The sequence below is a fragment of the Cadophora gregata genome, assembly GCF_030347475.1.
Source record: "Cadophora gregata isolate MNR1 chromosome Unknown scaffold_6, whole genome shotgun sequence".
Classification (NCBI taxonomy): Eukaryota; Fungi; Ascomycota; class Leotiomycetes; order Helotiales; family Ploettnerulaceae; genus Cadophora; species Cadophora gregata.
Genome location: NW_026695929.1, coordinates 1,748,590 through 1,762,833, shown reverse-complemented (window position 1 = coordinate 1,762,833; position 14,244 = coordinate 1,748,590). Strand labels below are relative to the sequence as shown.

Genomic DNA, 14,244 nt, shown 5'->3' with positions numbered 1-14,244 from the left:
GTGCCCGACAAACACACTTGCTCTCGAACCATAATATTACCAAGGAGCCACTTCAGCTGAGAAGTTGCTCGATTGCACCCTGGACACTTCCCCCACTTCGTCTTAAGGCGGCAACATTACCTGAATATGACGTTAGCAAATGATGGACTTAGATGAATATAAACAACATCTCGGAATTTCGAAAACGGGGTCGGCGGGGTATTCGTTGACAACTCCACCTTGTAGAGAGTCAAGTGATTTGGAAGAAAAAGGAGCGAATATACTTACGATCAAAGTCAAAGAAACCCATATCATTTAGCTGTCTCAATTGATCCGCGTACATCTCCTCGGGAGGTCTTGTATCGGCAGGTGGTGGCGGACTTGCGGCACCTCCTGCACCCCATTGGTTTCCACCGCCAAACATGTTTCCCATTCCACCATTCTGGAGCATCTGCATGGCTTGTTGCATCATCTCTGGAGTCATTGGAGGCATCTGACCGAACGGATTCTGACCAGCAGCTCCTGCACCTGCGAAGAGAGAGGCGAATGGATTGGCGGCATTGGGATCGGCTGTTGGTGGCGATTGTGGTGTTTGTTGTCCTGCAGATCCAGGGGGTGGAGGTGTTTGAGCAGGTGTCTGGCCTGGTGCACCGAAGAGGCTTGCAAATGGGTTGTTGCCAGCTTCTGCTCCAGCTCCGAATCCTGCAGGTGCAGCAAAGGGATTAAACGGTGCTTGACTTGGGTTGGGGTTACTGCTGGCCGCACCAGTCGGTGTAGTGTCTGTAGCTCCTGGAGCTGGGAAACTGCCCATTCCTGCTTGTTGCATTCTTCTTCTCATCTCTCCAGCCTGTCGAAGAGCCGCTGGATTCGTCAACATACGTCTGAATTCAGGGTTATTGAACATTGCTCGGGCATTAGGATCATTTCGTAGGTGTGGGATTGAGTTTATCATCATATCGACCATCTGCGGATTTTGGAGGGCTTCGTTCATGGTTTGTTGGATGTTGGGGTCATCGAGCATAGCGGCAACTTGGTCTTCGTTTGGAGGGGCTCCCATCTGCAGAGATGATTAGTATTTTGTCCTCGAATATTAAGTGACGAGTATACTCACTCCACCGTCCGCACCAAACATGTCCATTCCTGGTAGTCCCATGTGTCCAGCGTATCTAGCTCCCGTCAAACCAGCAAGAGGGTTGTTGGCGGTTCCAGCAGCCATATTGGTAGGTACTCCTGGAGCAGCTCGGGCAGCTGAGCCAGTACCAGCGCTTGCACTTGGGGGATTTTGTGCAGCATTTGATTGCGCGCTCTTCACCATGTGTATTGTGTTGCCCGCCTTGATCTTGTATGTGCTGAGTTGTTCGGGGTCTTTCATGACTCTACCGGAGTAGATCAAGCGCATTCTGTCTACTGATACGTTCTCAAATTCTCCTCCTGACAGCTTCGTCTTCAGATCGAGGACGGTTGCGGTCTCTGGCATCGTAATGCTATGCAGGCCATCGCTGGACGTCTTGACTTTGAAGCTGATTTGCGGATCAGCGCTCTCAACAGTGGCGGCGTCTTCGGTAGCCATCTTCACTTTCTTGCACTTGGTGCAGCCTTGAGATAGTATGGGGTCTCGTGTACCTGTCAACGGGTTTTCGTTGGAGCTCAAGGTAAAGGTAACTGGGTGTTAGATTACTTGCTTCGGCTGAGGACACGGTGAGGCGCAGTTGCTTCTATCTTTCTTTATCAATAGATCCAGTGAAGTGGAGAGAGACGAGACGAGACGAGACGAGACGGCGGCAGGCAGATGACGTTGATTCCTAGCCTGTCGCTAAAGCAGGGGTCTCGTATTTTGGTGACGGCTGTCTTGAATCCTGAAGTCGATTTTGGGACGGATATAAATATGAATTTGAATATGGAGACAGCGTTCGCGGGTTGTTTGTGATTGATTGACTTTGGCTTCCCTTTGGGCCCTGAGTGTCGTTCTTGCTGAATTTCACTTCAGAGTAGTCGAAGATCATTTGAGGCTGCCTTTTGAACACGACGGGAGGCAGGCTGGCAGGTAGGCCGGCGGACGGATCACTTACCAGTCCGCCTTCCATCTCAGTCTACAGGCTTCTCAGGCCAGAGTTGGCTTGATTGGGGCTCTGTCCACAACCGCATGCCATTATTCTGCAGAACGGTTCTAACACTGTATTGAGCAGCAAGATACTCAATATTTGGTCGCCACAACGTCTGCATAGGTACTTTCGTACCTAAATTTACTACCTAGGTAAAGAATCCGAAGTGGGAATAACCACTGCACGTGATGTTGTCAGGGGTGAGAACGTGGGAAGCCTCGGCCTCGGTTCCCCAGTTTCGGTTCCCCGCGATGGAGCTTCAGATCCAACTTAATCCTTCAAACATTCCTAATTCACACATTCCCAAATCAAACTTGCTTTGTACAATCGCCGTACGACTAAGTTGAAAACCAGTGATTGAAAAACTTCACTCCAAAAGAAATTCTATTCCTGTACCAGTACCAGTATCTGCACAATGCGAGGAATCCAGATCAAAGAATATGTCAAAGTAAGCCAGTCCATTCTCTCTATCTCAGAACTTCGATAGAACCATATTCTAAAAAAAACAAAAAAACAATAGGGGCCATCCGACCTGAAAGTCCAGGATCTTCCTGACCCAGTCCCCTCAAAAGACCAATATCTAGTCGGAATTCACGCCTCTGCTACCAACTTCTTTGACCTCCTCCAAATCGCCGGCAAATACCAGCACCAACCCCCTCTTCCCTGGATTTCCGGCTCCGAATTCGCCGGCGTAATCATCTCCAGGCCCACCTTCTCCAAATCACCTAAATACAAGGTTGGAGACCGAGTCTTCGGCGCCTCACAAGGTGGCTACGCAACGAAAGTTGCTGCTACAGAGCAAGCTCTCAAGCCTGTGCCGAAAGGATGGAGTTTCTTCGAGGCAGCAGGTCTATTCGTTACTGCACCAACAAGTTACGGCGCTCTGGTTACGAGGGCTGGCGTGAAGAAGGGGGATTATGTGCTGGTTCACGCGGCGGCTGGTGGAGTTGGACTTGCCGCGGTGCAGATAGCGAAGGCGTTTGGAGCGACGGTCATTGCTACTGCTGGGACGGAACATAAACTCGAAGTAGCGAAGTCGTTTGGGGCGGATTATGCGGTCAATTATACGGATCCTAAGTGGCCCGAGATGGTCAGGAAGATTACGCCGAAAGGACGAGGTGTCGATATTGTGTTTGATCCGGTGGGCATGATTGACAAGAGTACGAAGTGTATAGCGTGGAATGGTCGCTTGTTGGTTATTGGGTTTGCGGCAGGGTCTATTGAGAAGGTGGCTATGAATAAGGTGCTGCTGAAAAATATCAGCATTGTTGGGCTGCATTGGGGTGCTTATACCCTAAATGAGCCCGAGATGATCGAGCCTGTCTGGGACGGGTTGTTCAAGTTGATCGACGAAGGGAAGTTCAGAGGGACTGTTTTCACGGATAAGGAGTTTGTTGGGCTCGAGAGTGTACCTGATGCCTTGAAGAGCTTGGGAAGTAGAGGGACATGGGGCAAGGTCGTGGTCAAAGTGCCACAAGAAGGACAGAGTAAGTTGTAGATCTGCAATCTTGATCATACATATATGTGGGAACATACTTTTTAGGCCATAGAACTTTTGAGTACAATTCACAGAATTTCATACAAGACACTGAAGCGAGGTAAAAGACTATGAATTTCGAAGGGGACAAGTGAAGTAAAGATTATGCTATCTTTGCAACACTAAAATATATGGGCACCCAAATATACACCGTTTCGCTCGTCAAAATGCATCATCCATTTGCCCACAGGAAGTCTTTTTTCCTTGGCTGGAACGCTAGACACCCACTCCAACTCGCTCGGTATCGATCGTGAATCAATCATGTATTTAGGTAGGACAAGTAGAAAAAAAAGTTTGATACAGACAAAAAGAACAAGGCGATATCTAGAAATGCTCCTTCCAGAATGAGAAGTTTACTTCACGACTCGTTGCCTTCTTGCATGCCTTCCTGATCTCTCGTGCTGCTACGTTGGGTCCTGGTATATGTCAGTGATATGTCATGTGAGTAGAGAGGAGAGTAACTTACCACAGAAGTAGACACCGACATTCGTCTTCATGTCGCCTTCTAATCCGCTCAGATATGTTCTATCCAAGATACCATCTCTCATCCCCTCAAACAGTCTCCCGAAATCGGGACGGCCAAAGTTCGTACGAGACTTCAGCTCGGTGAGAGGGTCCAGCGCGGCACCAACACTGTTCAGTACGATGTTCTGTGCAGTGTCGATGTCGAGCTTCTGGGTGAGGTAGGTGTGGATGCGCAAGAACTCGGTGTCCTGGCCACCGATGCGTGCAGCAGCTTCTTGACTTTGTGCTTCCAGAGATGAGAGGAGGACTTGAAACCATTCGAAAGACGTGGTGTCTTTGCAGACCCAGATGAATTCCACACGGCGGAGACGGGTGGGTGGGTTAGGGCTATTGCGCATATGCCAGATGTTCTTGAGGATAGCGGCCCAGGGGGTGACTCCGATACCTGTTCCGATGAGGACGGCAATTTCATTGTCGAATACGTCTTCGGCTGGTGCACCGTAGGGACCGTCGATGCGGAGTTCAGGCATCTGTTGGCCATTCTGGAGAGCGACTTCGTACATGCCATTCTGGTCAACGCTGTCGTACAACTTGGCTTGGGCGGGACCTGCTCCGAGAGCGTCACCGAGAGCACGGGTGAAGTCACCGACTTGACGAACGTGGACAGAGATATAGGGGTCGAATGGGCAGGAGGTGATGGTAAATGGATGCCATTGGTGCTGAGAGACAGATGGGACATTGAGGAAGAGCCACTGTCCCGCCTTGTACTTCATGGAAGGCTTTCTGAACTGGATTTCCATTGCATCTATCACTGTTAGTGTCATTTCAGGTGATCAAATAGAGGCAAGCTTACCATATGGATGACGGACGACTCGTACAATTGAGGTGTCTCTTCTAGATCTGATCTCACGGTACAGACGCTCAATAAGGTAGAGTCCACCTCCCCATAGCTCCCAACGCCATCCTTCATAACCGATGCAATGACCCCAGAAATCCGCACCAGCGAAGGGAGAAAACGGATCAGTGGTATCACGAACGAAGCATCCGGTGGCGTGAGTGTAAAGTCCTAACAAGAATGGGATGAACAGGTGATGAGTGTACCAAAAGGTTTCGAAAGACTGTTGACGGATTTTGGCGTGTGCGGTCGTGTACATGAGAAGCATGCACAGAAGCATCATATGGCCCGTGATGCCTCCTGCTTGAGCGTAGTGGATCTGGAGGGCGGAAACTGGTCGAATCTGTGTCTTTTCAACGTTGAAAAAGCTGTTCAGAATTAGTGATATGTCGTAAGGCCAAACATTGGTTACTTACTTGACATAATGGGCCGTAGTGTGGAGAATGGTATAGAACAGCATTGAATATGCGACTTGTCGATGGAACCATTGCGACTCGTCGAGCGGGAGAAATCTGACCTTCGGTCTGATATACCTCAGGATATTCCTGCACATAGGTAGAAGAATCATTGCTCCATCTACCGACAGAACTAAACCAGCACCTCGAGATATCCAAACCGAGAAAGTCAGGGTATTCAGACCCGCCAGCCTAGGGTCATCTTGTTGTTTCTTCCTGTGTATTAAGTCAGTTCAGTCCTAGTTCCCGTTATCCCTTCGACCATGCTTACCATCCGAGAATGAAAAGGCCGATGTGAAAGCCATGGAACAGGAAGTTGAATAACAATTTGGACCCCCTCGTCTGCGCCTTTAACTCATCCGAAAACCCCATCGTGATATCGTTGTTTCCTGAACACCTCCCAATCCCCAAGGTTATATTAAATGTCGACCAGCGACGGAACTGTCGTAAAAGGCAGTCGTCGATATGTATAGGCAACCGGTGAGCGAATGAACGGTGCCTCTAAATTCGATCCTCAGAATTAAAACTTGTATTCCCACCTGCGCAACTGAATGAATGGACGACACCCGAGAAAAGAAGAACTGAGCCAGCAGGACAGGTTGTTATGAAGGTTGAAGGTGAAAGCTTGTTTCTCCTTGCCGTAGAAAAAGAGGAAAGGGATCCAGGGGTTTTGGGCGATGAAGAGATGATAAAGACTCGAACCAGCTGGCTTCCGTCCAAAGCCGTGGTGGTTTGGGCTCGAGCGGATGGATGTTCTATGCGGGGCAGAGCAAGCACTGATATCGGATACCACTGTTCCCATGAAACCCTGACACTGTTCCTGTGAGGTTAAAAGACCCCCGAGTAATAATCTTCCTTCGCTACCTGGTTGTCACGGCCCTCTTTGGCATGCCATCTGAGCTTGTATGGGCCGTGATGGGGTCGAATCCCACTATTGTGCTGAAGATCAGACGTAGCAGACAGTTTCGAGAGCTGGCAGCCCTGTGTCAGATCAATCCGATATGAGAAATTCAGATGCAAGCGGTCGTTTCGCAGGATTTTTGGGCAGTGTCAAAAAGCTTGGCCTGTCGAGAGTGCCACTTTGAGACGTGGAGTGTCACAGAGTCGCCCGGCCGCTTTGACAACCGACACAGTCGCAGCGGGCCCCCCTACGATCTTGTCTGATGTTTTGAGTTCGGGCGAGAAGGGCAGAAGTGAGGTCAGAGGATGCAAGAATCGTACGATATGTTGAGTCGTATGTCGAGAAGAGATATATTGTGGGCAGATTCCTGTTGTTGTCGTCGAGAATTCTCGAGGACCCTTAAGACTTCGAGCAGAGCAAACGACGCAGCGCATCTTCGAATGACCATCAATTGGAAAGGCTTCAGCGCCGCCTCGTGCCATCCCGGCGCTTGAGCTGGCCAGGGATTCGTCAACCAAGATGGGGCCAGTCTGGCAGGCCTCGACGCAGTGCATCCGAACCAGTCACTGTGCGCCATTCCAGTTCCCATGCACTTCGGCCGCCGTGATGAGATGGACTGGATTCAAGCCGCCACCTCGGACGGGCAAGAGATACTCTGTTCGGCTAGGAGGACAGCAGTAGTCAGTGCACCAGACGAGAGTGTCGATGAAGGAAGCAATCCAGGATCGAGAGCGGAGGAGGAAGGAGGAATTGTCTCGCGCCTCGTCTCAACCCCACGACAAGTGCAAGGCGCAGATTGATTGACTGCAACTATCTGTTGGAGCCTGGAGGCTGTCTTCAAACAAAAGTCCTCGAGAATGAGGTAATTGCTTGATCATCGCGGCAATCGTGTCGACAGCAAGCACGACGGAATCCTGGAAACTTGGACCCGAGAACCATGATTTCTGAAAACGAGATCTGTTCCTGCACTGGCCGATTGTTCTACGGTACTGGCACTGGGCTGTTGGAGCAACCCATTATTGGACCGGAAACCTCGAGTCTTCTGCAAACCAACCATCAGGCTGCTGCAGAAAGTGGTACTGTATTCCATTAATAGCGAGGTCCAGGCCTCTAATGTTGGGCCGGGCGCTAAGTTCGGTGATTGGGCATGCTAAACTGGGCCCAAAGGGTTGGTGGCCTTCCATGCTTGCAGTGGCTGGCTGCCGCACCTGTCAAGGCAAGGGTTGTTGTATTCGTCACAACTTTGACTACTTGACATCTTGACAGGTCCCAGACAATGCAGTAAATCTAAAGTAAAGTAAACAGCGGACAATGCTACCAATTATTCGATCTGAGGACTCTCGACTTCTTTTGCAAATCGGATATTCAGCACTGTCGCATGTGGTATAGGGTCGAACACTGGTGCGGTTCACTCCATGTGGTCAAAAGTGGACACTATCTGCGGCATGCCGGGACCCGGAGAACGTTAACTGTGGATCGTTAAATCCCAGCCTTCTCTTCAGCCTTGTATTCCTTCACGTGATATCAAATGTGTCCCTCGTCCTGTATCAGGCTCTGCGTATCTCAACGTGGAATCTTTGGAAGTTGTGTAAGAAGCAGCGTCATCCCAGTCATTAGCAGCTGCAAGCTCACGTATAGCGTACCCGTTTGATGTCGAGTTTGAATTCGCCTGTCGTGCGTGGGGGAACTCTCGTGCCGCCAAGTCACTTGCGAAGGCATTGACCGGTTTGGCCAAGCTTCAGCATCCCCGACCAAACCTTGGAAGCATGAACATTGTACCAGTCGGCTATTGAGCTGGCAAGTTAGAGTCGTATTCAGCATGAAGCAGCGTTTACATTGAGACTAGTCGACACCGCTTGTCTTCGACTTTGGTAGCATTTGCCCCTGAGAAGTAGGCAGATGAGGCGACAATATCGAATGATGGAACGATTGACTACAACCTGGAATCTGGTCAAACCGACTGGCAGCTGGGTACCCGAGGTTGCATAAGTGAAGCGGTTGTCGAGCGGAAAATATGAAGTTGTTTCCACTATTGTGGAAGTGACAAGAGCCGTACTTTTCGTGACGGTGGTGAGGAATCTAGAACTTTTGCTGTGCCTGGTGAGTAAAGGCTGTTGATGCATGTGGTACAAAGAAACTGGCCGGTTAGAGACCGACAATATGCATGTGGCAGTCGTCACAGACCATATATCTTCATAAGGGATGGTTCTGGGTTCTAGGAATTGCTGGAAGAGCACTAAAATTGTCGGTTAAACCTGGGAGAAACCTGTGGATACACTACTGACAATCACTGAAATGTTCGATACTTGTGAGAGTTTATACTGTAAGACGTCCTGGAACCCGAGGCCCACTCAGCAGCACACTACTTTCGAAAGATTGTTTCGATGGCGGAATACCACATCTAGTTATATGATGCTCTTCTCCTGTCCAACCTTAAGACGATGCTGCTGGAATGTAGTCCTTCCACGACCTCTTGTCACTGGGCCTTGCAGATGTCCCGAGCAGTGCCCGGTAACCAAACTGCCAGATCCACATGGCGGCGCTAGCCTTAGTACCTGATAGCTGTTTGGAGATGGGTTTCTCTGGCAGTCGCCACTCACTTGAACAACATTCACCTGCAAGTTTTGAAAAGAGCTTCTCAATATTCAATACTGTAGCTGACGAAGCAGCTTTTCCAAGGGTGGTCAAGATACAGAGAACAAGGAGCAAAAATGCCTTGGGGAACAAGGGAAGGCAGACGCTGCAAGTAAACAATACAAGAAGCCGCAGTACCATCTGAAATCATGCACTGCGCGCTAACTTATCCGATCAATAGGAAGGGATACCAAAGGACAAAAGAACAAAATTGCAAACTGCCATTATACTGCCGCGGCAGGGCTTTGAAAGCGAACCCTCCGGCATACTAATGTCGAACCTGTCATCTCGAGGTCTCGAGCACAAAGAGAAATTGAGGTCGCTAGACAACCTGTAGTTATCAAAACTCGGTCTTGATTCATTGTCTCCATCAAGCATGTATCTCCGTGGCCTGCGTTGAGGGGTCTTCAATTGCAATTTTCGAAAGAAAGCGGTCCGACAAATCAAGGTTGATAGAACTGTGTCCCTTGAAATTCCATAAGATGGATGCTGAATAATACTTGAATGGGAGATGGATTTCTGATCGATAGACACTGCGTGCTTACCTCTTACCACTTGGATCATGATGACTCCGCAGCAAGCTCGGACGGACACTCCAGAGTAGAGCAGTGCAAAATGCAGTCTTGCGCACTTAGTCAATCAAGTAGACCGACGCCCTTAACATGCGATTGCTGAGTTCTGCCCATCAGGCTCTCTCGCGTCCTTGCACCTGCTTCTCGTCGCGGGTGGGAAGGTCAGTCTCCTCCTCTGAAGCTGTAAATAACCCGGCACAACGTAATATATTTCCAAGTCCAAATGGCACCGTGTTGGGAGCATTACCTAGTTGTCCGCATTGCTGACTGAAGCATGCTGCATGAGGTGGCAACTGCGCAGAGGAACTTTACGTGGACGAGGCTGAGCTGTGTTCCACTTGCGTCAGCTTTGCCCGTAGAAAAGTCGGTGGCCTGGCCTTGGGCGCCAATCCCGACCCCACTGGAGCGAACAACGGAACGCAACCGTCTCTCGGTGTTGAACCTCTGTCGGATGGGCATCTCTCAACAACCAAATATTTCGAAGTTTTCTACGCCACGGCTTTCTCTTGATGAGACTTTCCTGCACATCCTAGAAGTGTTCTCCTTCATCATAACTAGGCCCTGGCTTTCTCGCACACCGGTAGCGGTCACCAGCGAGCTGGGCGCATCCTGAAGCAGGTGTTCCTGTCAAGGGGAACTATCCAAAATGGTATATCAACAGCAGTCCCATTTTGCACCTTGAAGGATATTCAACTAACAGCAGACTTACTGTAGGGTATAAGTAGAAGACCGAAGGGCGATAAGGCCGCGAACCCAGGTGGTGGTCGTGCAGCGGCTTCAGGCAGCTCGAAACCCAACATCAAGAAAGCAGCCTTTGATACAACCAAGAAGAAAGAGGTTGGGGTATCGGATCTTACTCTGATCAGCAAAGTAACCAACGAGGCAATAAACGATAATCTCAAGAAGCGGTTCGAGAATGCAGAGATCTATGTACGACATACGGAATCCGAAACACTATCACACCTGGCAATTCTTGCTAACATTTGGTAGACATATATTGGGCATGTGTTGGTTTCAGTCAATCCTTTCCGGGATTGTAAGTACAATGAAAGATAATTGACTTACTAGCGCTGATTTTGTTACAGTGGGGATATATACAGATGCTGTCCTGGACAGTTACAGGGGGAAGAACCGACTGGAGGTGTGTAATACACCACTTGGACCCGTGGGCGACTCCAGCTAACCTTAATAGATGCCCCCTCATGTTTTCGCCATTGCGGAGTCTGCCTACTACAACATGAAAGCCTACAAGGACAACCAATGTGTAATCATTTCGGGAGAATCGGGAGCTGGAAAGACAGAGGCTGCAAAGCGAATTATGCAGTATATTGCAAACGTTTCTGGCGGCAGCAATTCTTCGATTCAAGAGACTAAGGATATGGTCCTTGCTACAAACCCTCTGTTGGAATCTTTCGGAAATGCAAAGACGTTGCGAAACAATAACTCGTCCAGATTCGGCAAGTACTTGCAATTGCAATTCAACGCGCAAGGCGAGCCTGTTGGTGCGGACATTACCAATTACCTCTTGGAAAAGACGAGAGTTGTTGGTCAGATTCAGAACGAGCGAAATTTCCACATCTTCTATCAGTTTACAAAAGGAGCATCAAGCACTTATAAGCAAAACTTCGGTATCCAAGGCCCTAGCACATATGCATACACAAGTAATTCGAAGTGTTTGGACGTCGATGGTATTGATGATCTTGCAGAGTGGAATGATACACTTAATGCGATGAAAATCATTGGGTTGTCGCAACAGGAACAGGATGAGATCTTCCGAGTGTTGGCTGCGATTCTATGGACGGGCAATATTGGATTCCGGGAAGACAAGGACGGCTATGCTGAAGTGGTCGACCAATATGTTGTGGACTTCTTAGCATATCTGCTTGAAGTGGAACCAGCGGATGTCATCAAGGCCATCACTATTCGAATCCTCACTCCTCGAAATGGGGAGGTCATCGAATCACCTGCAAATCCCGCCCAAGCTTTGGCTACCAGGGATGCTCTTGCGAAGGCACTCTACAACAATCTCTTTGACTGGATTGTGGAGCGTGTCAATGTTTCACTGAAGGCACGCGCGGCGACTGCAAATTCCATTGGTATTCTTGATATCTATGGCTTTGAGATCTTCGAGAAGAACAGTTTTGAACAGCTGTGCATCAATTATGTCAATGAGAAGCTCCAACAGATTTTCATTCAACTGACATTGAAGACGGAACAGGAGGAATATGCGCGAGAGCAGATTAAGTGGACACCTATCACGTATTTCGATAACAAGATTGTGTGTGACTTGATCGAATCCGTGCGGCCGCCTGGAATATTTTCTGCTATGAAAGATGCCACGAAGACCGCTCATGCAGATCCTGCTGCTTGTGATCGAACGTTCATGACAGCTATCAACAGCATGTCGAATCCCCATCTAACCCCTCGACAGGGCAATTTCATCATTAAGCATTATGCCGGCGACGTGGCATACACCGTGGATGGAATAACGGATAAGAACAAAGACCAACTTCTGAAAGGTCTCCTCAACCTTTTTGGTAACAGTCAGAACGAATTTGTACACACCCTTTTCCCCCACGAAGTCGACCAAGACAACAGAAAGCAGCCTCCTTCAGCCGGCGACAAGATCAAGGCTTCGGCAAATGATCTAGTAGCAACACTGATGAAAGCCGAACCTTCATACATTCGAACGATCAAGCCCAATGAGAACAAGTCTCCATCGGAGTATAATGTTCCAAACGTTATGCATCAGATCAAGTATCTTGGTCTTCAAGAGAACGTCCGAATTAGGCGCGCTGGATTCGCGTACCGACAAACTTTTGACAAGTTCGTGGAACGATTCTATCTGCTATCTCCTCAGACTTCTTACGCTGGTGACTATACCTGGACCGGAGATGCAAAGTCGGGTGCCAAGCAAATCTTGAAAGATACCAGTATTCCAGCCGAGGAGTTCCAAATGGGTGTAACGAAGGCGTTCATCAAAGCCCCGGAGACACTCTTCGCTCTAGAGCATATGCGCGATAGATATTGGCACAATATGGCCATCCGAATTCAGCGGGTCTGGAGGGCCTTCCTCCGAATCCGTATCGAGGCCGCAACACGTATCCAGAGAATGTGGAGAAAGAAGAGAGTCGGTGCCGAGTTCCTCGCGCTTAGAGATCGTGGTCACAAAGTTTTGCAGGGCCGCAAAGAGCGAAGAAGAATGAGTCTTCTCGGCTCGAGACGTTTCATGGGAGACTACCTTGGTATTGCTGCCACAAGTGGCCCTGGTTCTCGGATCCGCAATGCGATCAACCTGTCGGCAAACGAAAAAGTGTTATTGTCCTGCCGAGGCGAAATATTGGAGACGAAATTTGGTCGATCGAGTAAAGCTAGTCCTCGAATTCTGGTGTTGACCCAGAGTAAGTTCTATATCATCTCCCAGCATCTGGTAAACAAACAGGTTCAAGTTGCTGTTGAGCGATCAATACCACTTGGTGCCATCAAATTTGTTGGCACCTCGACATGTCGAGATGACTGGTTTTCACTTGGTGTCGGGTCACCACAAGAGGCAGATCCATTATTGAACTGTGTGCTTAAAACTGAGCTTTTTACGCATATGTCAATGGCCATTCCAGGAGGTGGCTTTAGCCTCAAGATCTCAGACTCAATCGAGTATGCAAAGAAGCCAGGCAAGATGCAAGTCATCAAGGTCGTCAAAGATTCACCTTCGGAGCAAGATTTTTACAAGAGTGGTGCCATTCATACGAAAGGGGGAGAGCCTCCCAACTCAGTATCAAGACCTATGCCCAAAGGGAAACCGATCGCTGCAAAGCCGTTCACCAAGGGCAAGCTCATCAAGCCAGGCGGACCTGGTGGCAGGCCTTCCAAATTCTCCAACACCAACCGGAATACTAAGCCTGTTGCTCAGCCAAATGGTGGAGCCACTCAAACACGAAATATGCCCGCGGCTCCTGCTGCAGTATCCATGCCCAACCACACGCGCAATAACCCTTCAGCGTCATCTGGCAGGTCTGTTCCACCGCCCCCACCTCCAGCTCCACCCGCAGCTGCAGCGCCTCCGCGAGAACCACAATACAGAGTTCTTTACGACTTCAATGGTCAGAGTGCCAACGAGATCACCATGGCAAAGGATGAGCTTGTAACCATCCTCCAGAAGGAGAACAACGGTACGTTTCGGCGTAGTATTCTCGCCTTGTCAATATGCTAATATGAATAGGTTGGTGGCTTGCAAGGCACCCATCAGGACAACAAGGATGGGCTCCCTCGGCGTATCTCAAAGAAGAAACACCACCACCGCTGCCAGCTGCTCCAGCGGCTCGACCAATGCCCCCCCCACCTCCACCGGCGGCAGCGAAATCAAATGGTCACGGCCCGGTCGTCCGCGCCAAGCCAACTCCTCCTGCTCCTCCTGCGAAGCGACCCGCTGCTGGAGGTCGCAAGCCCGCGCCTCCTCCTGCACCTCGTGACTCTGGCTTGAGTGTCAATGGTACTGACAGCGGCCGAAGTACACCGACGCCTAGCTTCGCAGGTGGACTGGCTGAAGCGTTGAAGGCTAGACAGAGCGCCATGCAGCGCGATAGGGACGAAGAGGCAGATTGGTAATTGAGTGGTTTTTCAAAACTGCTTCCTAGCTTCGGAGATGGGTACATGCGTATAGTGCTTGATATTCTTGAAATTGGTTCCATGTTTACTTTCTGGGAG

At 49.5% G+C, this 14,244-nt stretch overlaps 4 protein-coding genes across 4 annotated transcripts; 2 read left to right on the top strand and 2 right to left on the bottom strand.

Moving 5' to 3' along the window:
* Positions 1-52: 52 nt before the first annotated feature.
* ONS95_012401 (uncharacterized protein) lies at positions 53-1,549 on the bottom strand (the record flags this gene model as incomplete). Its single annotated transcript, XM_058506032.1, has 3 exons — positions 53-120; positions 268-1,036; positions 1,091-1,549. The coding sequence occupies 3 exons, from the start codon at positions 1,547-1,549 to the stop codon at positions 53-55; spliced, it is 1,296 nt and encodes a 431-aa protein (XP_058358555.1).
* Positions 1,550-2,496: 947 nt separating this feature from the next.
* ONS95_012400 (uncharacterized protein) lies at positions 2,497-3,579 on the top strand (the record flags this gene model as incomplete). Its single annotated transcript, XM_058506031.1, has 2 exons — positions 2,497-2,529; positions 2,602-3,579. 2 exons carry the CDS (start codon positions 2,497-2,499, stop codon positions 3,577-3,579), a joined length of 1,011 nt encoding a protein of 336 aa, XP_058358554.1.
* A 363-nt stretch (positions 3,580-3,942) lies between these two features.
* Positions 3,943-5,805, bottom strand: ONS95_012399 (uncharacterized protein; the record flags this gene model as incomplete). The annotated part of the gene is made up of 5 exons (XM_058506030.1): positions 3,943-4,034; positions 4,085-4,888; positions 4,937-5,346; positions 5,395-5,649; positions 5,705-5,805. The coding sequence occupies 5 exons, from the start codon at positions 5,803-5,805 to the stop codon at positions 3,943-3,945; spliced, it is 1,662 nt and encodes a 553-aa protein (XP_058358553.1).
* Positions 5,806-10,186: 4,381 nt separating this feature from the next.
* On the top strand, positions 10,187-14,145 carry MYO1 (class II myosin; the record flags this gene model as incomplete). Its single annotated transcript, XM_058506029.1, has 6 exons — positions 10,187-10,189; positions 10,255-10,470; positions 10,531-10,576; positions 10,626-10,681; positions 10,733-13,709; positions 13,760-14,145. The coding sequence occupies 6 exons, from the start codon at positions 10,187-10,189 to the stop codon at positions 14,143-14,145; spliced, it is 3,684 nt and encodes a 1,227-aa protein (XP_058358552.1).
* Positions 14,146-14,244: the final 99 nt, after the last annotated feature.